Below are 25,113 nucleotides of genomic sequence, written 5' to 3' on the forward strand. Positions count from 1 at the left end.
ACCTCCAGAACGGTAGCCGAGCGTGCTGACCATTACAATGCGGACATAGCATAAATAATTCTCTAAAAATTAAATGATCTCTTCATTAAAAAAAAATTAAATAGCCACTCTCTGGTTGTGCAAAGTTTTGATTTATTCTACATTCTAAACCAATTTCAATGGTGCATAAGGCACTGTATCACATTGACACAGTTTTTTTTTTAGAATAAGCAATACATAATATAGAAGATAAAGAGTGTGAGTGAACCAAAGTGTGTCTGCGACATTTTTCAGTGACTTTAAATGTTGAAACAGACAAAGATAGTAAAAATTATATAAATATTAACTGAATTAATATTTGAAGCAATAACTTTGTGATTTCACAAGTATACTTAAATTGCACAATTCATTTTCTGCCTCTGTGGTGTAATGCTCAGCGCGTTTAGTTACCGTGCTAGAGGTACCGGGTTCAATTCCCAGGGGGGTGAAAATAAAAATTAGTGATTTTACATTCCAATATTTATTTAACATTACTCTGGACTGGTTCCTAAAGCGCAGGAGTCACCTTGCCTTCACGTAAGTAATTATCAAGGTAACACTGCAGCAATACGATACAGTGCCCTATGCACCATTGGGTGCAGATAAGGGTTAGAAGAAGAAGAAATTGCATAAATTTATGATACTAGGCCAGATTTACATTGAGCCACTAGCTGACTTCAAACACAAGGCAAGTCTTTGCTGGCTCGGTACTATTATCGTATATATTGAAAGCTGTCCCACCGCATGCCCAGATCTGATACAGAAGCATCTAGGCTTCCTGACAGATCTGCTCTTGCAAAGCAATTTTTTTTAAACTAAGTTGCAAAATTTATTGAAAATGTGAAACAATATAAAATTGTATCCCGATTTTACTGTGAATAAACATTTAAAAGCTTTCAATATACTTACCTGTCACTGCCAATCTAAATAAATATAAGTTTGTAAATCCGTCACCAAATTTTCTAGAAGACTATTATTGTCCGCCTCCGTAGTGTTATGGTCAGCACGCTCGGCTACCGTTCTGGAGGTTCCGGGTTCGATTCCCAGGGGGGATCAAAAAAATATAGGTGATTTTTTCATTCAAATATTTATTCAATATTACCCTGGACTGGTACCTGAAGCGGAGGTTTACAGAATTTAGATAAGAAAATACAGTTTTACAAAATAAACTGATTTTTGATAACTTTTTTGCATTTAGCACTTTTGCCCGGATGGGTTCATCTATGCATCAGTACCTCAAAGGAAAAAAAGCTTAGATAGAAAATTTATATTAAAATAAGTGAAATAAAAAAATCAATACTTTTATTGAGATGTCGCTCACTCCTTTCAACAACGTCATATATAAAAAAAAACTTGATTTTTCAGATCGTTTTTATAGTTTAAGAATATAACAAAATGTATTAAAAATAAATATGAAGCCACTTATTGAACTTTTTACTGTACAACAGATCTTTTTAGGTAAAACCTGAAGGTTTTTTTCTCCATTTTAAAAATATTTTGTATATTTAAAAAATAATTAAATAATACGTTTTCTTCAAAATGCAAAAACCACACTTTCCACCCTGTAGCAGGTAAATATTAAGTTAAAAATATGCAGCGTTTGCTGGGATATAGTACATTTTCTGGGCATTCTGAAAACATGCACAACTGAAAATTTACGATTTTTGATATATGACGTTGTTAAAAGCGTGAGTGATGTATCTGTGATTTTCACATAATTTTTCGAGATGATCATTATTAATATCCATTTTTCTTAGGATGATCTTTTCTTGGAATGATCTTTTGAATGTGACCTAAAATCCACCCCGTAAATAGTTTCTCAAGATCGATATTTTCCATATTTTTTAAAATCGAAAATTGTTTAAAATTTCAATGGATCATATTGATATTCATTTGATATATTAACATCTTGGTATACATTTCAAAAGCGTCTACTTCCACATTTCAAAAGCGTCTACTTCCACAATCATTAAGTCATATTTATTTTACTGACAATATATAAAACTAATATTTTACTGTTCTTCTGTATTTTTAAACAAATGTTTTTTTTCTGATCTTTTTTTTTGGATGTGGTTGCTTTTGATATGCGAGGACACAACAATATTTTTGAATTCTACTATGTAAAGTGATGCTCATAGCTTTGGATTCCAATAGGTACAGACAATTTTAATTTTAATAAAAATAAATTTATATAAATATATATATATATATATATATATATATATATATATATATATATATATATATATATATATATATATATATATATATATATATATATATATATATATATATATATATATATATATATATATATATATATATATATATATATATATATATATATATATATATATATATATATATATATATATATATATATATATATATATATATATATATATATATATATATATATATATATATATATATATATATATATATATATATATATATATATATATATATATATATATATATATATATATATATATATATATATATATATATATATATATATATATATATATATATATATATATATATATATATATATATATATATATATATATATATATATGCATAATATAGAATTTTCAATTTAAAGCGATGGAATAAAAAAGTTTTATAAACAGCCAATCAATAAGAATGGAATAAGAAAGAAAAAGAAGTCTTTTTAAAAAAAAAAACATGTAAAAAATATGTCTAAATTTTAAGGAAGAGGGTTGTTAAAAGTATTGTCAAGGAATTACGTTCTTTATATAAAAAGAATTATAAATATTTGCGAGTACATGATAAGTCTATATTGAAAAAACCTATGTATATTTTAGAAGAAATTCTACTACCTACAACTATTTTCATAAACATTTCTTGATAAAGGAAAATCTTGTAAAATTTCAAAAAGTCTATAAAAAACGTTTCTTAACTATGTATTTATTGCAATTTTCGAACGGACTATGTGCTATCCTCACTTAAAAAGATAATAAAATAAAAAAATAAAATTATAATACAGTAGTGGAACTATTTTGGACACTTGAAAATATGTTATTTGTGTGAAAAATTATCATTAGTTTATCTTTTTATCAGCTTTATTTTGTCTGCCTCCATATAGTTTACTGGTAAGCTTGTTTGACTACTGCGCTAGAGGTCTTGGGTTCGATTCCCAGGGGGGTCAAAATAAATATAAGCGATTTTCACTATCATATTTATTTAATGACCATGGAATGGTACAAGAAACGCAGGACAGGTCACCATGCCTTCATGCAATTAACAATCAAGATAACACTGCGCCAATATTACGCAGTGCCCTATACACCATTGGCTGGCGATAAGGGCTGGAAGAAAAAAAAATTGGAAATTATAGTAATCATATTTTACAGAATATAAGATGCACCTTTTCCTCAAAAAATTGCCTCCGATATTGAGATGGGTCTGAATTGCTCGAAATTAATGTAAAAATGTTTACCATTTGATTTTAAATTAAAAATGGCCACATATTTGATGCCGTGGGAAACCTATCTCCATTTGGCAACATTGTAGTGATGGGAATCGTAGAATAAAATATAGCAGTAGCATATTTAAAATTAATCACAATTTTTTTAATTTCAAAATCCTGATTACCTAAATACTGAATTCTATAGATTTTTTTCATTACCTAACGTCCAAGTAACTCTGAGATCTAGCTACGGCTTACGCAACACCACTTATCATGACCCTACTCAGGCTTCAACTTTATAAGTTGTACAGCCTATGCCTACTCGTGAGTAGATTTACCCTTTATGTTTAAAGTTACTATAATTTCATGTAATTCATGAGTGAAAATTCTAGGCAAAAACACTCGCTATCTCACTAGAGGCATGAGTTTATTGATTCTATGTTACATTTCATTGATTCTATGTTAGCAGTGAAGTTACTTAGGTGTATGATTTCATCCATTCAATAGAAATAACTTTCGGATTCAGAAGAATATGTATTATTTAACCGCCCTACACATACGAACGTACGTGATACCATTCTGCGCTAACCCGTATGACCTACGCGTACGAGAAAAGGTATATGTTCCAAACATATTTATTGCGAACCGGATACACTGACAAATTTTTGTCAGGTCTCATACCTGACAATATTTTGTGACAAATGTTGTGATTTTTTACTTGTTTATAAAAAATATGCCTGAAAATAACCCGAAGGTAGGTTAGTTAAAGAGAAAATATTAATAAGTGTCCAAATTTATTCACACTAGGGTATGTATGAAAAAATAACAGTAAAATATTATAATAAATGGAGACTCAATTAAGGAATACATGGTATGACAATTAAAATCAGCGAAACAGATCATTTTTACATTTCGGCGGCAGCCATTTTGTAATAGAGAAGATTTTGACCAATCGTGTAAATTCAGACTTCTGATTGGCCAATTTTTTAAATTTAAAATATAGAAAAAGCAACATACATAATAAAATATGAAAAAAATAACCGTTAAAATAAATAAAAATATAGATTGCAAACAAGAAAAAATAGGTATACATTTAGAGATCTAATACCTAACCTCAAATAATATGTAATTAATTAAGCTATGATAAAATATAAAGAAAACATAGCATATCCATCCTCCCCGTAGTGTAGTTGTTATAGCATTTGGCAGGAGGTTCTGGGTTTGATTCCTAGGAGGGTCGAAATAAAAATTGGTGATCAATATTTATGTAATATATCACCCTGGACTGGCCCTAGAACCTTGCCGTCACGCAATCAATGATTGCATTAATCTGGCGCAGTGCCCTATGCACCATTGAGCGCTAATAATAAGTAGAAGAGAAAGACAGTTGCAAAAACTACTTGTGCAAACATCACAAACGTAATATTTCTACTTAAATTGTGAAATAATTGTTAAATATAGAATTGAGATGAATTCTAAAATTCGATTAAAAGATATATTTTGTATTATTATTTGAGGTTAGGAATGAAATGGACTATTGAAATTGTTATATATGATACCAATATTCTTAAAAAAACAGTAAAAAAGGATTATATTTATTATAAAAAGCAAGAAAACATAGATCTTTTCGACAGATAGCCGGCGACCATTTTGCTATGACTATTTCGACCAATCGCGTCAATTTAGTTATTCAGATCTCTCTTGCGATTGGTCGAAAATGACTCAAAATGAAAACATAGATCTTGTTCACAGATAGGCGGCGACCATTTTGTGATGACTATTTCGACCAATCGCGTCAATTCAGTTATTCAGATCTCTCTTGCGATTGGTCGAATATGACTCAAAATGGAGACAGAATGTTAAACAAAATGGAAAACATTCATACATTAGTTTAAAATTACATAATATTATTAGAAAATTCATAACAAAATTGTTTAAACATAACCATAATTATTTTTTTGTATACTTTAACAACCTTAAATTAATTGCTATGATGTGCTATTCTTTCCTACTTACTATTAATTAGTCAGAAAAAATTCCAACCACAATTTCCCATCATATTACAACCAACCGACAGCGACCTACCTTCTGAGAAACCACAACTTTAAAAAATACTCAATAACCTTTCCCTTCCGGTGATATACCTATATTTACTACAGCTCGATTTTAAAAATGATAATATCAATATAAAATATGATACATACGGGCTCAGAATTTTTGTATTCGTCCGTAATATAGTTACGTATTACATAAAAAAGAGATAATATGAAGTTATTAATTTGCAGTGACGGAAATAAATAAATTGTAAAAAGTTGGGGACAAAATCACCAATATACAAACGTTTCTCAGTGTGCTGTGCTTTGCGTATATGCGCATGTCTTAGCGTGGTTAAAGCGCCAGTGCCAAGAATTATCACTTTCAACTAAATTTTCTATTTCACGGTGAGTTGGAAGAAGGCATATTCCCCGAATATACCTTCTTATAGGTCCCGAGTTCAATTCCCAGGGAGGGGTAAAAATAAACACTAGTGATTTTACACTCGAATATTTATTTAATACTACCCTGGACTGGTCCCTGAAGCGCAGGAGTGATCACCTTGCCTTCGTGTAAAAAACGATCAAGATAACATTGCGTCAATACAATGCAGTGCCCTATGCAGCATTGGGTGCAGATAAGGGTTAGAAAGAGAGATTTTTTTAGTTAACTGCGCATTAACAAAGTGTTCAGCAATGCCGTATATACGTCTGATATCTATCTGGTATCCTGGACTGGTCCCTGAAGCGCAGGAGTGATCACCTTGCCTTTGCGTAAATAAAGATCAAGATAACACTGCGTTCATATGATGCAGTGCCCTATGCACCATTGCGTGCGGATAAGGGTCAGAAGAAAAAAAAGTGATAAATATACGACCCTAATAAGTATACTAATTAGAGTTGGTTGATGAAAAAACCGCCCAACAACAATGTGTTAAAACAAATTTCAACAAAACAGTTAAAACAAGACTCCCCAGAATGCAGATTTTGTATGGAGGATAACGAAACGCCAATCCACATTCTCTACAATTGTGACGCACTCGCTCACAAACAAAGTCACATCCTTGGAGGACCTCTACTGGACTCCGAGAAGGTGAAGCTCCTACCACCAAGAGAGGTCGTGAGCTACATGACTCATGTAGGTCTTGGCAGTGAGCTGTAATACAGAGGGAAGTCACAATAGACCTAATATGGTCGCAGTGACATAAGGGATGCAAGATCCCTTGACCACAAAAAAAGAAGAAAAAAAAACAAGATAACACTGATGTTTATACGATGAAGCAGTGCCCTATGCACCATTGGGTGCAGACAAGGGTTAGAAGAAGAAACATAATAAAGGTTTTTGCCGAATGCCAGAAGGTTGGGTTGGTTGTAACACAGAAGGAGGTGGATACTAAGTATAGTTAGGTAATTTTCCACAACACGGGAGGGGTTTGTAACGAAGTTACATGTGCACGTTCATATTCTGCAAGTACGTGGACGTAGAGTTCAGCAGCCCGATGCGCTGCTTCTGTTTTCTCTGCTCCGTCATCTGGACAATAGAAAAACGGAGCAAGTTAGATGGAATTGTTCATGTTTCAAAGAAATTACTCATAACTAACAAAAAATTACTAGGGCAATGTATACAGGCTTTTCACTTCAAATAAAACGTTATGCCAACCAAATTGGACGACTTACAAATAAAAATGGAGGTTTAACAAGTGAAATTAGACATTTAATAAATGAAATTGACATTTTAGGAAACATATTGTACATTATATTCTCAATTTTATAAGTTTTGTTCGCATCCGTAGTGTAATGGTCAGCACGCTCGGCTACCGTTCTGGAGGTCCCGGGTTCGATTCCCAGGGGGGGGTATAATAAATATAAGTGATTTTTTCACTGTACTATTCATTCAATATTACCCTGGACTGGTACATGAAGCGGAGGGCTGATCACCTTTCCTTCATGTGTAAACGATCAAGATAACACTGCGTTTGTATTACGCAGTGCCCTATGCACCTTTATTTATTTATTTATTTATATATACTATTTTATAAAAAAGTTACAAAAAAGTTGATAAAGATAATAAAATGGTTTTAAATAAAAAAAAATCATGAACATGTTACTAGAAATAAGAATAAAATGAGACCATTTAAAAACAAACAGAATCATACAACTGTATTTATGTATAAGGGTTTAAAAATGGCTGAATGTATGTCTGAAAGAATTTAAAAAAGAAATTATTTGTGTACTGTAACAGCGCTTGTGCACTACGCGGAATTTTACTGTCTGGCAGTCTGGTTTTGTAAAATAAAAGTGACTACGACAGTTTATCGTGATCGAATTTACACGTAACGTGTTCACGCACCAATCAAGAGCACTGATCCGAAAAAAGATGGACGCACAAGCCAATCAACGTTTTAAAACGCTAACTGACGTGTCGGACGGTAAAATTCCGTGTAGTGCACAAACGCCCTAAGGTATGTAAACATACTTATATAATGTAAATAATAGTTTGTATAATGGTGTGGACCGACCGGAGCATTTCATCGTAACGTTACATTCACGGCGAACATCCGAACATTGGATGAAGTACTCGGAACAAGCTCGGCTCGCTGTACTAACTATACGAATGCTCGCATCGTAACGTGTAACGTTACGACAAAATGACAGTCAGTCCTCACCATAAAATGTAATATATGAAGAAATAAATAAAATAATAACAATATAAATTTTTGACATCACATCAAAGATGAAGAAGAATATGGATGTCCGGGCATTTACGGGGCTGACGACCGTCATAGGCTGGTTTAAGTGATCGCTTTACACACGTGTAACATTCACCAATTCTACCCATTATTGACAACCACACTACTCAAATTCTTGGAAGTTCTATATATATGAACCAATTTTGAAACATTATACTTGAATCACTAGAACTTCACTAGAGACATCTATTGGTGAGATGAAAAGAAGCTTTTTACTAAGCAAAAACTCCAGCCTACGACGGTCGTCAGCCCCGTAAATGCCCAGACTTCCATATTCTTCTTCATCTTTGATGAGATGTCAAAAAATAATATGAAAATAACTCCTGTAATTGGAAATAATCCAGATTTTGTGAACAAGTATTTGGACACACTCAAAATGTTGTTAACCCTCTTTATCATTCATTTTTCTCCTTCTTCTTCTTGCCGGCTACATCCCAACTTATCATGTTTGTAGACTGCTGGGGTCAGCTCTCCTCGTCCTCAGGTTGTAGGTCCTTCTGTCATGGACAACGTCACCTAGGCCATGCCTTCGAACCGTGTTCTCTCTTTGCAACATCCATGAATTTTTCGGTATTTCTCTAGATATCTTTCGTGTACAGTGAAACCTCTATCTATCGTTTTTAAAGGGACCTATTAAAATAAACTATGAATGCGGGAAAACAATGAATGCGGGAAATAGATAAGACCGAGTAAAGATAACGTCCTCCCAATCTGCATAACCATTCGTAGGCTAAAATTCTAAGAAGAATACATGTTTCAGATGCAAATGTATTTATTAAAAAAAAAATACAAACCTGAATAGAATTTTAAAAAATACTTTTGTTTTTTAACTGTTTTATTTTCGTAAGTCAATAGTATATTTTCGGCTTTGCAAATTGTATTTTTTCAGCATCGCTGATTGAATGTGCGTTGTAGAAAGTTTTCTTTCAAAGAGTGTGCATGCTTCTGGAAATGCAGATACAGGCAGCGGCTTCTTTTCATCAATATCGACCTCTCCTGCTATCGGTTACACAAGCTTTCGATAGTTTCTATTCCATAAGTTGCCGTTGAATGTAAGAAAATTGGAAAAGAATGTAAAAAAACAGACAAAATGTATCAAATATGCAGCTTAATTCGAACGATAAATGCGGTAAATGGTGATACAGAAACGATCAATGCGGTTTAGTTTAGTGTGAAATTAATTCGGGATAGAAGAAATAAACGACACATCCGGGAAAACGATTATTCGAGGAACGATAGATAGAGGTTTCACTGTGCATAAATAAATGTAGAATTCAACCAAATAAACCTTGTTCAATTTTGGATACATTACCCAACAATTCAATATGGCATTCTACCAATTGTCTGCAGTTACAATAAATAAAAAAATAAAAACAGTCAGAGTGAGTGAGGTCGGATGGGTGCGGTGCAGTGCACTGACCTGGTCCTTGAGGTCGGTGAGCAGGTGCGTGAGCGTGCCCAGCATGGCCTGCGTGTGCTCCAGCTGGCCCTGCAGCGAGCGCAGCTCCACCTCGGCCGCCTCGCCCTCGCTCGAGGCCAGGGAGGTCGCCCTCAGGCGGGGGAACCACTCCAGGTTGCTCGACTGCAATACCACAACTCAATTTTCATTTTCCTATCAATTCAAATTATCTGAGCCAACTTTGGTATTCGGAGATGCTTCTCAACCACTCCAAAATGCTGGACTGCAATACCACAAGTCAATTTTCATTTATTTTTTCGGCATTCCTTTGTGGTAAGACATGACGAAATTGTAAAAGAAAAACACTTGTTTTTTTACCACTTGGTTTATTTTATAACGACTAGTTTCGGAAGCTATGCTTCCATCTTCAGGTCGAAATGTAAATTATTTTACCATGTTTACATTTATACCTAAAGATGGAAGCATAGCTTCCGAAACTAGTCGTCATAAAATGAACTCAAGTTGCAAAAAAACATGTGTTTTTCTTTTACAAGTCAATTTTCATTTGCTTATCAATTCAAATTATCTGAGCTAACTTTGTTTGTTTGTTTTTTTTTTGTAGTTGGCAACTGCATTTATTATTTACCTTGCTTATTATGTACAAGGTTTATAGATCATAAAGTGGATTATTGTTTCTTTTAACTTAAAAAAAGATGTTGAATTTAAATCTGTTTTAGGAACAGGAGGGATAATCTAGTGTGGGCCAATCAGTAGCTTATTATAGGAAGATGTAGAAGAATCCTCCTTTGGAATACCCCCTCAGACACATGGAACAGATCGATATCCGGCGTGATATTATTTAGCATAACGGTAGCTCTTCCCACAGGCATAACCATCGGCAGGTTAGTCCTGTATATAGGAATGTGAAACAATCTATGCCGACGCTGTCTTAGATGACTATCGGGAACATACAGACTAATGCTCCGGATAATTTCATGATTATAGAACATATCGCGCAACAATCGATAAAAATGCGTAGTGAAATACAAGTTATCTGCCTCCGTAGTGTAATGGTCAGCGCGCTCGGCTACCGTTTTGGAGGTCCCGGGTTCGATTCCCAGGGGGAGTCAAATAAATATAAGTGATATTTTCACTGTAATATTTATTCAAAGACTGGTACCTGAAGCGGAGGGCTGATCACCTTTCTTTCATGTGTTAACGATCAAGATAACACTGCGTTTATATGACGCAGTGTCCTATGCACCATTGGGGTGCGGATAAGGGTTTTATTATATATATTATAGTGAAATATAATATCAATACATCACGTTGAGGTGACTCTTCACTCAGTTACGAGTAGGCACCTAAACAAACAAGGAAACCTGCCGGGTTATCAGGTTGTTAGCCCTGCGTACTGAACTGAGTCCATAAAAACACTCTCTTGCAATCACAGTCCGAGATACTTGCCACCAGCGACCACGACCTTTGTTTGACAAAATTATTGTCAACTAGATTTAGATTATTATTCTTCAAAAATAGTTCTTAAAAATACTTTCATTAATTCATTCATTGCCAGATCATGAAAAAAGAATGTGTGGAAAATCATTGTATGACAGAATTAAAAATGACGATATAAGAAAGGAATGTAAGGCTGAACAAGGAATAATTGAAAAGATTAGGAAGAGTTCTTTGCAGTGGTATGGACATGTGGAGCGAATGGATAACGAGAGAATGACTAAGAAAATATATGTGGCGAATGTGAGAGGAAAAACAGAACGTGGACGACCGAAAAAGACTTGGCACGATCAGATCAATCAAAACCTAAAATCTGGCGGTGTCAAAAGTCTGCGTAATCGGAGGGCATGTATAACTAGATGTATGGATGTGAAGGAGGCGAGGAGTGTATGTCAGGACAGAAGAGTATGGCGTTCCATCCTCTCTGCCTACCCCTGCGGGGAAACGGCGTGATGGTAGTAGTAGTAGTAGTAAAAATAGTTATAGAGTCCTTAACTTAAAATCAATAAACTGTGATCTGTGATTAAGTAGGTACGTTTTTCATTTATAAAGAATCTTCTGATGAATATAGAGTAAATAATTTTTTTTGTGTTTTGTATTATTTATTCATTGTTCATGAGTGTGGATGTCTCCCACACTCTCACACTCTCTCTTTGGATGCCTTCTGTTGGCAACACAGTGGCAACCCTTGCCTGGCAACTACCGGGAGAGCAGAAGAACCCGGAGGTATAATTACCTTGACCATCGCGTAGACGTAGCTCTCCGGTCCCGTGAACTCGGTGGGGTCCTTGACCCGGACCAGCACTATGAAGTACAGATAGTGCCACATGTTGTGCTCGTTGAGGGTGTGTTCCTCAAACGACACCGTCTTGTTGTCGAAGGCCGAACGATTCAATCCTGCAGAGGACAACATGCTTGGTGTAATGGAACAATCAAATAAAACAACAAGTATGAGGGTCAGTCTAAAATTGATATTTCTTTTTTTTTTCTTATTTTAACTGTCGAAAAATTCAAATGCCATTACTTAGGATAAAGATGAATAATAATGCATATCGCTCTTTCCTTTCAACAACATCATATATCAAAAAGCTTGATTTTTCAGGAGATCGTTTTTAAAGTAAGAGTATAATAAAATGTATTAAAAATAAATACTAAGCTACTTATTGAACTTTTTATTGTGCAACAGATCTTTCTAGGTAAAACCTGAAGGTTTTTTCTCCATTTAAAAAGTATTTAGTATTTTTTTTTAAATAATAACGGTAAAACAAATTTATGAGGCGAATGTTAGCGGGAAAAGAAGCAGAGGAAGACCGAGAAAAACATGGCACGATCAGGTATGCCAAATACTTGAAAGTGGTCAGGTTAGGAGTCGTAACAATCGGCGGGTATGTATGAGGAGATGCATGAACGTGGAAGAGGCGAAGAATGTTTGCAAGGACAGAGTGGTGTGGCGCTCTATTCTCTCTGCCTACCCCTGCGGGGAAGCGGCGTGATGGTTAGTTAGTTAGTTAGTTTTTTAAATAATTAAACAATACCTTTTTTCAAAATGCAAAAACAACACTTTCTGCCCTGTAGCGGGTAAATATTAAGTTAAAAATGTGCTTTTGCTAAGGTTTAGTACATTTTCTGGGCATTCAGAAAACATGCACAACTGAAAATTTACATTGTTGAAAGGAGTGAGCGATATGTTCATGTATATTTGTACATGATATATCAGATTAATTTCATTTTCACTTAACTACTTTATGCATGGCCAAAAAAATGGGAGGTATTGGGTTTTGACTGACTTCACAGTGGTAAGTGTGTTAAGTTTTTGACTGACCCTCGTTTATGCCTTTTTAGGTTCCGTAGAACGGGGCTACTTGAACTTTGATGTGTTACTTGAGCCCGGTACAAAAAAATAATAATCTGTATTTGGTCTACAATAATGAATGTATTGTGACAATACAAGTGTCACCTGTCAGGGAAACAATGAATCATGTCAATACTTCATTATTGTAGACCAAATACAGATCTAAATAAAATTGTACTGGGCTCAAGTGATACATCAAAGTTCAAGTAGCTCCGTTCTACGGTAAGTATAATGCAGTGTATTGGTAGTGCAGTGATTAGAGCAAGGGTGGCCAACCCGTGGGCCACCGGGTGTCTACTTGTGGCCCGCGGAGCAAATCAAACATTTTTTCCTTTAGTGTACACAAAACCGCCTCCGTAGTGTAATGGTCAGCATGCTCGGCTACCGTTTTGGAGGTCCCGGGTTCGATTCCCAAGGGGGGTCAAATGAATATTGGTGATTTTTTTCACTCTAATATTTATTCAATATTACCCTGGACTGATACCTAAAGCGGAGGGCTGATCACCTTTCCTTCATGTGTTAACGATCAAATAACACTGCGTTTATATGATGTAGTGCCCTATGCACCATTGGGGTGCGGATAAGGGTTTGAATGAAAAATGAATGTACACAAAACCACCAAAAGAACATTCCATCGCGCGTAGTTCGTATCATATCCCACATATGGGAGTATTTCACTATCCTGACAATTTCAAGACCCGTAATGGCGTCAAGTACATAGTAACGACGTTGGACTAAAGAAAAGAAGAGTAACAGAAGAACTGAACGGTTTTTGAGAGAGATGGACTATAAACTTTTTTTTTGTGGAATTTAAAACAAAACAAATATGCCTTAAATGCAATAATTCTGTTTCTATCTTGAAAAAGTATAACATTAAACGGTATTACGAGGCTAAACATGCAAATTATAATTATTATTACTAATTATTATTCAAAGCAAACATGTATATCTTGTTTGCTTTGAATAATAAAATAAATTTTGTTTTACGGCCCGGTAGTAAATCTCATTCCTAAAATCTGGCCCGGCTACTGAAAATGTTGGCCATCCATGGGTATTGCGCGATCTCCAGCAGTGTATTGCGCTACACTGCTGGAGATCCAGAGTTCATTTATCTTCTAACAAAATAAATACAAGTGATTTTTCACATTGATATTTAAGTTTTGTACTGACATTTCTTGGTCGATCTGCATTTTAGATATTAAAACAACAACTATATATATATATGTTTTTTTAACTTTTATTTTATTTGACCAGTGACCAGATTTCTTGGTTACCGACATCATCAGACAAGCCTGGCAAACTTACCGCAAATGAAGCAGGTATTCTTGAGGATCAGCTCCTTCTGCTGCTTCTCACTCCTGAGGTCTGCGAAGGTGTCGATGATGACACCAAAGATAAGGTTCAGAACTATGATGATGACTATGAAGAAGAAGAGCAGGTCGTAGATGACCCTCGCTATGTACAGGGGTTCCTGGAATGGACCGAAAGATTAGATTTTTAAAAAAACTAACTAACCATCACACCACATCTCCACAGCAACAGGGAGAGAGAATAAAATGCCTTTCCTTTCAGACCTATCCAGCACAAACGTCCCATTTCCCACCAACATCTTAACCTTACTAACCTCCCCTTACAAACTTGTATATAAAATAATTTGTAAATATCTTAAAATTAATTGTATACATTTGTAAAGGTGTATGATAACTCACTAAAATAACTCACTAAACAAACTAACAAAACTAATAAAACTAACCCCACTAACAGGAATACTAACACTTGAAAGGCAAATGTAAAAAGTGGAAATAAAAAATAACTCGAAACTGGCTAGAACACTCAACATGGGTGAAAAGCCTCCTCATCTCCTCGTACATACTTCAGCCTTCTTCTTGTGTCCAGTATTGAACACAGGCCTCCCTCTTAGACTTCCACAGTTGTCTGTTGGATGCGACTCTCTTCCAGTGCAGGCCCGCCACTTTCCTAATGTCATCGGACCATCTTGTCTGGGGCCTACCCACACTTCTGCGTCCTGTTCTAGGCTTCCAGTAAAGTGCCTTTTCGTCCATCTATCCTCAGACATACGTACCACATGACTTGCCCAGTTCCACATAAGTTTAGAATTTGATCATTCAAAGGTGATAATATAAATCAATCCACAAAACATCCCGAAGTTCCGCTAAGTACAGTAAATCCACAATATGGCGGGAGCAGTCTTTAACGGTTGGGCCAAATTTCAGTGCCGAACTGTACCGAAGTGTGTTTCCCAGTGCCGAACTGGTTGTTAAAGTATTAAAATAAACTTACGCTGCTGGCGGGCGCTCTCAGGATGTCCCCGATGCCGCCGCCGTTCCTCAGGCCCTGGTTGAGCGTGGTGAGGATGCACATCAGCAGCGAGTCGCACGACCTCTCGCGCAGCTCCCCGCCCACGCTCACCATGGTGCCCCCCGCGCTCGCGCCCCCTCCGCCCGCGCCCCCGCCGCCCTCGGCCCCCGAGCACGACGGCAGGCCGTCGCCTGGACACACAGGAAACAACAATATCATATAAGGTGGTTACTACCAGACTATATTCTTCTTCACTTTTTCGAACCCTCATCCGCACCCGATGGTGCATTGGGCACTGCAGTTGTCTGTTAGACGCGACTCTCTTCCAGCACAGGCCCGCCACTTTCTTAATGTCATTGGACCATTATTGCCCCATCTTGTTTGGGGCCTACCCACACTCTGCGTCCTGTTCTAGGCCTCCACTAATGTGCATCATATAAATGCAGTGTTATCTTGATCGTTAATATATGAAGGAAAAATGATCAGCCCTCCGCTTCAGATACCAGTCCAGGGTAATATCGAATAGATATTAGAGTGAAAAAATCACTTATATTTATTTTAACCACCCCTGGGAATCAAGCCCGGGACTTCCAGAATGGTAGCCGAGCGTGCTGGCCATTTCACTACGGAGGCGGACGAATGCAATTTAGGGAAAAAAACAACTGAATTATAAAAGAAATATAAATCAATATTTACTCAAAATACCTTTCAGATATTTGGCGGCTGGATCGTCGGAGCACTCTGTATGTTCAGGATGTACGGATGGTACTGGAATTACAAAAAAATAATAATTCAACCATTTTGCTGTGGACCGTCGATATAAAGATGATTTATTCTTCTTCTTCTAACCCTTATCCGCACTCAATGGTGCATAGGGCACTGCATCGTATAGAAGCAGTGTTATCTTGATTGTTAAATACACAAAGGAAAGGTGATCAGCCTTCCTAATCTAACGTAACCCTTATCCGCACCCAACGGTGCATAGGGCACTGCATCGTATAGAAGCAGTGTTATCTTGATCGTTAAATACACGAACAAAAGGAGATCAGCCTTCCGCTTCAGGTACCAGTCCAGGGTCGTATTAAATAAACATTAGACGGAAATATCACAAATATTTATTTTAACCCTCTTGGGAATCGAACCTGGGACCTCCAGCATGGTAGCCTAGCGTGCTGACCATTACACTACGGAAGCGGACGCTTTATTACTGTGCGAAAACTGCGTACCGTCAGGATATCGACAATTGCTCAGTTTGATTTAAGACTCCTAACCTGACCACTTTCAAGTATTTGGCATACCTGATGGTGCCATGTTTTTCTCGGTCCTCCTCTGCTCCTTTTTACAATTACATTCGCCTCATAAATTTGTTTTACCGCTCTTTCCTCACTCATTTGTTCTACATGTCCAAACCATCTCAACACACCTTTCTTAATTTTATCGATAATGCTTACCTCAGCTTAGAATTCCTTCCTTATTTTACTATTTAAACATCTATCATACATCGTTTTGTCGCACATTCTTCTGAGAGATCGCATTTCGACTGCATTCAGTCTACTTACGTCCTTCTTTTGCCAACTCCATATTTCACTTCCGTACATTAGAGTTGGAACCAGGACCCCGTTGTGTACTGCCAGTTTAGCTTCCGCTAATAGATTTTTATTTGCTATAACTAATTTCAGTGCACCGTTCTCTCTTTTCCCAGCATTCACCTTAAAAATGGACACCCTAAAAGTGTTGTAAATTAATAAGGAACTCACCAGGATTGATCTCGTCAATCTCGTCCACCGCCAGGAGGAAGTCGTCCCGGAAGAACATGAAGCCGATAATGGAGAACATGTAGACCAGGATGAGGGCGAGGACGGCCGTCAGGACGATGGAGCGGCCGTTCCTGGTCACCGAGCGTATCACATTCAGGAGGGTCTCTTCACGGTACACCACGTCAAACAGCTGGAGATACATAATTACACATCAATCCAGGATTCTAATCAATCAATCAATCAATCTTCTTCTTCTCTTCTTCATCTTCTTATAGGCCTTGTGGCCTGTTTGTAAGAGGGCCCATATTTTGCCTCCTGCAATGTCGATTCCCAGCTATCGAGCCAAGTTTACATAACTAAATTGTATGATAAGGTAGTTGAAGATTATCAGTAAAAGAATGCTAGTTCTTTAACTTTGGTTTATTCTATATAAAGGTGTTTTTTTTAAAGGTATAAAGTTCAAATTTCCCGCAGTAAATTGATGGTGGCACCCGCCATGCGCCATCTTGTTGAAACCACAGCTCTGTCACATCAATGCCATTCAACCAAGGTACGAAGAAGTCAGTAATCATGGTTCTGTAGCGCTCTCCATTGACCGTAAAGGTGGAGACTGACCGGGGCATTTCGTCGTAACATCGCTCGCGGCAAGCATCACCGAGCATCCGAATCTATGGATGGAGCGCTCGGCTCGCTGTACTGACTGCCTGAATGCTCGCATCGTAACGTGTTACGTTACGACGAAATGCTCCGGTCAGTCTCCATCTTAACATTCTGGCCGGCATCGTCTAAAAAAAAAATATGGGCCAATGATTCCACTTGCCCATAAACCACATCAAACAGTGACTTTGAATGGATTTAAGGGCGTCTCGACAAAGGTTTCTGTGTTTTCTCCATACCAAATTCGGCAATTTTGCTTATTGACATAGCTATTTAACCAAAAATGTGTCTCATCGGTGAACAAAATTTTGCGTTAAAAAAGAGGGTCAGGCTCAATACTGTTTTCGGCCCATTCACCGAACCTACGACGCGCATAATGGTCTATTTTAAAGTCTATTCAAGGTGAAATAGCCAACTGTCAAATTGACAGTCTGTACAAACAATGTTGCCAGTTTAAAAAAAACAACCTCTATAAGTTACTGGGTCGTTTTAAGTGAGTGACGTTAATTTTTTGTCTGCTAGCGACATGTTATTTATTTCACTCTATTATTACCACAAGAAGAGAACGAGACAATTAGTTTAGTCGGCGCTCGGCTGTGCGCTGAAAAGGACGTGGAATCTATGAGATGTGAGTCGCGTACTACAATTTCATAATCATAATCCATAATCCATAATCACAAAATATGAACTGGAATCTTTTGGTACCCTGTTTCGAATCACGTTTAATTTTTGGATGATCAGTATGGGTAAGGTTTATATTACCCTGGACTGGTCGGCTGTCCAAACTTAAAACACAGTAAGGGACATTTTTTTTGTAGTAGGTTTTTTTGCATTTTTGGACTAAGTAGAATCTACTTGTTTGTCTAAGTGTTTTGAGTTTGGACAGCCGTGGTACCAGAAGCGTAAAGCTGATCTTCTTGCCTCCACGATCAACCAAACATTGCATCCGATAGATGCAGTGCCCTACTTACCAAGGTTGGATAAGGGTTTGAAGAATGACATTGTGTCAATACTTACCAGAACGCTGTAGAAGAACGGATGTACGGATATCCCACAGAGGCAGAATATCATATAGGCCAAGTGGTACAGAAGCTCCCTGTCTGTGATGATCTTGTCAATGGACTTGGTCAGGGTTCCCTGATTGCCCATGATGCTGACCAAATGGACACCCTTGACCATCACCTGAAACGTGAGAATAAAATTATCCCGTTGCCTTGCCGAACACACGGGGAACACATAGGGCGGTTGTCCACTACCCGGAATTTTACCGTCCGGCGTCCCGTTTTGAAAAATGAAAGCAACTATGATAGTTTAGCGTGATCGAATTTGCGCGCAACGTGCTCACGCACTGATCAAGAGCTCCAATCCGAAGAAAGATGGACAAAAGCACAAGCCAATCCAAGCCAATCATTGTTTCAAAAAGCTAACTGTCGTGCCGGATGGTAAAATTCCGTGTAATTCCGTTTAGTGGACAAACGCCCATAGTATAGCATAGTATGTTTGCAACTGTTGTGACCGCAAAGTCTCCATTGAAGAAATTCCAGTCGCTAGTTGAAATCTAAGTCATCGAGTCATAATAAGGTTTTGTTGGCAGTAATATATAATAGTGCTGGGCTATTTTCCAGCCATATTTGGCAAGAACGCGGGCAATTATTCGATTTGAGCGTGCAAAATCAGGTTTAATGTATGATAGCTACATCTTTTGATCTAAAGATTGTATTTAATTTTAAATTTCGTAGTTTACTGTAAAAATTATTAATTTATTAGATAATAAACATTTGGAATTCTTTTAACCTCACCAAAAATTAAAGTATGTAGGTGAAATACAGAAAATAAATGTTCATGTAAAAAATACATTTTGTAGAGTTTATCGTTATTTAGGGAAAGAAATCACTGAATTATAGAGAAATATTTATCAATCATTACTAAACAAAAAATTATCTTAAATGTTTATAAACATTTATATTTATTTATTTACATTAAATATGAATTCATTTGCAATTGGTATAATTCTTTTTTTTATAATCCGCGTATACCTTCAATATAAAATCCTAAGAACAGCAGGTAAGTACAGTCTTGGACGTGTAAATATAAGATATAGTATATTTTTGTGTCAGGTTGTGGTCCCGTAGTTAGCGTCGCGGACTCTTAAGTCAGAGTTTCTCGGTTCGAACCCACTCTACCACAATTTGATACCTATTTCTAATAATGAGCCGCTTAGGCTCACAGAAATAGTATGAAATTTAAATATTTATGTAAATAATAAAAACACAAATATTTCTCTTTTTTAATAAAAAAAAAAAGAAGAAACTTAACAGGTACATGTATACGGCCCGTGTTAACAAATTCGCCACACCAAGTTTTAATAAGCCAAAGAATCCTAGTTACCGTCAGGACTCCCAGCACGGCCAGGGTCGGCTGAGGCCCGGCGGACAGGATTAGCCGCAGAATCAGACCCGCAGCGAGGGTCCGCACGCCAGAGGCCCGCGGCACGGTGGCCACCAGCCCCGCCGCACCAAACGTCACGGCCCACACGGCCAGGGACAATCTCGTATCCACCTCTGCAAAAGGAAATAGACGTTCAAAAGATAGAAGAGTATTGAAACACACCCCCTACTCTAACTGCCAGTAATGGTATATAGCAGGGTTCCCAAAGTGTGCGCCGCCGCCCCCTGGTGCGCCATAGAAAGTAAAGAGGGGCGCCGTGAGTCGATCCTCTATCATTATCCGAAACCACAAATATTCTCGGGAACCTATAAAGCAACAATTTCTTTTTGAGAGCTAGCATCTTTCTACCCAACTACTATTATTGTAGGTACCTATTTTTTTTTACTATAATATATGTATATACATATATAGTTACATTATCTATCCCAAATAGCTTACTAAAGTAGGGCGCCGTGACAAAATACTAAACTTGTAAGTGGGCCGTGGGCTGAAAAAGATTGGGAACCCCTGGTATATAGGGCACTGCATCGAATTGATATAATGTTAAAACATTGTTGTCGGAAGGTTTTTTCATCAACTCCGACCCTAATTAGTAAAAATTATTTGGGTCATATTCTTATCACAAGTAACCTAATCACAAGTGACCTAATCACAAGTAACCAACCGCAAACCCATCTCTGATCTGTACAATGATTTTTGACGTCTCGCGCTCAACTAAAAGTAAGCAAATGGAATGCTTATAAGCGTCTCCCGCTCTGTACCAACAGTATGTTAAATACGCTTTTAAGCTTTCCAGCAAAAATAGAATTTGAGAAATGAGATTTTTTTTCATCAAATTTTAACCCCTTCAATGAGCCATTTTAAAGTTTTACTGTTTTTTATGAGATGCCTTAATAATAATAATTTTTCTGAATTTGCTGAACATATATTAAATAACAATGATTCTTTTAATTTTAAAAATGGCATTGAAATACTACATTCTAATAAAAAGTAAACTCATTGCATAATTTAGAGATTTTGGAAATCAAAAAAGCCATAAAACAAAATTTAAATATCATTAATAATCTATTAAATTTATGTAACATGATTTTTATGGAGTGTGTGGAAGTTTTTGGTAAGAGTATTTTAATGTTTTTAATGTTTTTTATTAAAAATAAACCCTGATGATGACAAGGTATTGTCGAAACCGGTAGGTTAATTGAATTTATAATAAAAAAGTGGTGGAAACAAAGTTAATTAATTTTTTCAAGTTTATAAAATGTGCCACAAAGTATCTGCGGAAAACATTCAAGAAATTTTACTGTTTATGCTAAAATGCTTTTTTTCATCCAACCCTGAGGATTCCGGCATCCCAGATGACCCTTGATGATGCTTGACTAACCTGGGACGAAGCCAAGGAAATGGTCCATGACAGGGTGACTAAGACGACTTTGGGTGGCCATTTGCTTCACCTAGGGAGCGAACATGGTTGAAAAAGAAAAGAAGAAGAAATATATACATTTATTACCTGTGGTCCCTCCGAATGGATAGAAGAATGCGACAATGATGTTGATGAGAACGGCAAAATTGAAGAGAATGTTGCTCCACAGCGACATGTAGGACGATACCCAGAACAGGAATGGTTGACCTGTAGCACAAAAGTAAACATCATATAGAAACTTTAAATATCAATATTATACAATAGACGTCTAACGAGATGAAGCATCTATCGTTTTTATATGAAAGAAGATGTAAAACACATTGAAGATAGTATATGTATTATAGTAGATTTAAAATTTAATTATGTGTATGATGAAATAAATAAATAAACACCTCACAATATTTTTAATACAAGTATGTGAATATAATCCTGGATTCGGACCTTGCATGCAAATAAAAGGAGTCTCAGCTTAATAAAGGCTTTCCTCATTACAACATAGATGGTTGTTGTGAACTCATATGTACAGTGTCACGAGATTGATCAATATATCTGTAATTTTCAAAAATTGGAATAGTGTGGTTGACAAACATGAGTAGAATTGGTGAATGTTGCACGTGTGTAAAGTGATCACTTAAGCAGCCTATAACAGGTCATAAGCCCTATAAATGCTCAGACTTCCATATTCTTTTTCATATGTATTGAGACGTCAAATTTTTTAAAAATAAATAAAAAAAACTGGAGATAATCCTGATTTGTGAACAAGTATGGAGCAAGGAGTCCAATTCTTTATTCCTGACGGTCTCTCAACTCAACCATAAATGGTGCTGAGAACTCGCATGTGAAAGAAGGTGTAAATTGAAGGATATATATACATTTTTCTCTCAACATAGATGAAGAAGAATATGGAAGTCTGGGCATTTACAAGGCTTACGGCCGTCATAGGGTTGGTTAAGTGATCACTTTACACACGTATAACATTCACCAATTCTACCCATGGTTGACAACCACACTACTAAAAAATTTGAAGCTTCTAGATAGATATATTGATTGAACTCGTAACACATTATGCCATCTATGGTGGGATGAAGAAAGCTTTTCTCAAAGCAGGGACTCTTTCCATTTGTATGTGAGGTCCGAATCCTGGATTGTATTTACACACTTGAGAAACGCCTGAATACATGGTATATATAACTTACAAAATTAACAGTAGCGTGCTTGTCAATCATGGGTAGAATGTTACGCGTGTAAAGTGATTCCTGTATATACCCAGATATATCTATATTTCTTTTCATCTCTGTTGAGATATCAAAAAATAAGGAAGCTTTGATTGATAACGTCATAAATCAAAAATCGTCAATTTTCAGTTGTGCAAGTTTTCGGAATACCCAGAAAATGTACTATATCCCAGCAAAAGAGGCATATTTTAAACTTAATATTTGCCCGCTACAGGGCAGGAAGTGTTGTTTTTGCATTTTGAAGAAACGGTATTGTTAAATTATTTTTTTAAATAACCTAAATATTTTTCAAATGGAGAAAAAACCTTCAAGAAAAAAGTTTAATAAAAAGTTTAATATGTAAGTGCCTTGATATTTATTTTTAATACATTGTATTATATTTTTAAACTTTAAGAACGTTCTCCTGAAAAATCAAGTTTTTTGATTTATGACGTTCTTGAAAGGAGTAAGCGATGTATATTTGTATCTCCAGCTATTTGATATGAATATAACATAAACATACCTCTCAGTTTCTTCTGCCACTTCATCTCGTGGAACATGTGCGGGGTCCTCTCGAAGAAGTCGGCCACCTTGGAGCCTTGGTCGTCCCTCTCCGCCGTGTGCAGGATCTTTCGCTTGGTCTCCCTCGTCAGGTACTCGCAGATCTCCGGGATCGGGAACACTATCTGCTCCAGGGTCCGGTCCTGGCGGACAATCTGGAACACGATTATAGATTGGTACCGCGCTATCGACACACTGTTGTCGGGCGGTTTTTTCATCAACCCCGATCCTAATTATACTATTTACAGATTTGGCGTTAAATTTGTAGAACTCCATTTTATTTATTTTTTTAAATTAAACACTTAAATATATCACTTTACTGAGTTTTATTTTATTTACGACTAGTTTCGAAAACGACAGATGTTTTCATCTTCTGGTACAAATTAAAACTAGTGAACAAAAATATATTTATTTTGTCCGCCTCTGTAGTGTAATGGTCAGCACGCTCGGCTACCGTTCTGGAGGTCCCGGGTTCGATTCCCAGGGGGGGGGTCAAATAAATATAAGTGATTTTTTCACTGTAATATTTATTCAATATTACCCTGGACTGGTACCTGAAGCGGAGGGCTGATCACCTTTCCTTCGTGTGTAAACGATCAAGATAACACTGTGTTCATATGAAGCAGTGCCCTATGCACCATTGGGGTGCGGATAAGGGTTTTATATTATTATTATTAAATATAGGGAGGGGGGTTAAGGAACAAGGTTTTTTGTAAAAGGAAACATTGATAATAAAGGTGACGTATTTTGAAACAGTATATTATTAATTAATGTTTTATTTGAATTTAGATTTTTATGTATTTCTAAATTTTCTAAATTATTCATGACTTGACCTTTGTAACAGAGTGTAATAATTTAAGTGTATGAGAGTCAAATGAGTCCATTTTATTTTATGTATTAAATGTTAAATCAAACATTCGTTTGAAAATGCCATAACTAGGCGAAACAATTGTCACAAAATTGATTTTTATCTGTTTTTTTTAACAATAAAAAACAACTTAGTGGACTCGAAAAATCTGTGTTTGATTTAACATTTAATACATAAACCTATTTATACTCCTAAAACTGACTTCTTCAACACCTTATCCGCACCCCAATGGTGCATAGGACACTGCATCGTAGAAACGCAGTGTTATCTTGATCATTAATACACAAAAAAAGGTGATCAACTTCCGCTTTGGGTACCAGTTCAGGGTAATATTGAATTAATATTACAGTGAAAAAATCACTTATATACCTACAGTATTGAAAAAAAAATTACACAAAAAACCAAAATAAGAATTTTTTTAACACATTGTTGTCGGGCCGCTTCTTCATCAACCCCGACCATAATTATACTCTGGCTGTCTGCCGCCCGACCCTCAGTATACTGATCACAAGTAACCGCAAACTCAATTCCCATCTGTACGATGTTTTTTGGCGTCTCTCGCCCTCTACCAAAAGTTACCCAATACAAAGGGAGCTTGTCCACTACCCGGAATTACACGGAATTTTACCGTCCGGCACGTCAGTTTTTAAAACGATGATTGGCTTGGATTAGCTTGTGCTTTTGTCCATATTTCTTCGGATCGGTGCGTGAACACGTTGCGCGTAAATTCGATCACGCTGAACTTTCTTAGTCGTTTTCGTTTTTCAAAACCGGACTGCCGGGCGGTGAAATCCCGTGTAGTGGACAACGCCCAAAGCCTCATAAGCGTCTTTTACAGTAAAAGAAGCTTTTAAGCGTTTTCCATA

General features: G+C 36.4%; 1 protein-coding gene across 5 annotated transcripts in view; it reads right to left on the reverse strand.

The window, feature by feature from the left end:
* Positions 1-5,407: 5,407 nt before the first annotated feature.
* Itpr (Inositol 1,4,5,-trisphosphate receptor) overlaps positions 5,408-25,113 on the reverse strand; it is a 110,932-nt gene continuing 91,226 nt past the window's right edge. For all 5 annotated transcript variants that reach the window (XM_088264135.1, XM_088264134.1, XM_088264136.1 and 2 more), the window contains 11 exons: positions 23,342-23,534; positions 21,692-21,811; positions 20,125-20,297; positions 18,754-18,918; positions 17,080-17,269; positions 16,028-16,090; positions 15,305-15,513; positions 14,309-14,474; positions 11,888-12,048; positions 9,658-9,819; positions 5,408-7,018 (listed from right to left, as the gene is read on the reverse strand). In XM_088264135.1, coding sequence (XP_088120261.1) covers positions 6,932-7,018; positions 9,658-9,819; positions 11,888-12,048; positions 14,309-14,474; positions 15,305-15,513; positions 16,028-16,090; positions 17,080-17,269; positions 18,754-18,918; positions 20,125-20,297; positions 21,692-21,811; positions 23,342-23,534 — 1,689 coding nt within the window. In that variant the 3' untranslated portion in view covers positions 5,408-6,931. The remainder of the gene's footprint in view (positions 7,019-9,657; positions 9,820-11,887; positions 12,049-14,308; positions 14,475-15,304; positions 15,514-16,027; positions 16,091-17,079; positions 17,270-18,753; positions 18,919-20,124; positions 20,298-21,691; positions 21,812-23,341; positions 23,535-25,113) is intronic.

Source organism: Brachycentrus maculatus, unplaced genomic scaffold (assembly GCF_059751285.1).
Source record: "Brachycentrus maculatus isolate JH-2025_06_01 unplaced genomic scaffold, ASM5975128v1 h1tg000216l, whole genome shotgun sequence".
Taxonomy (NCBI): domain Eukaryota; kingdom Metazoa; phylum Arthropoda; class Insecta; order Trichoptera; family Brachycentridae; genus Brachycentrus; species Brachycentrus maculatus.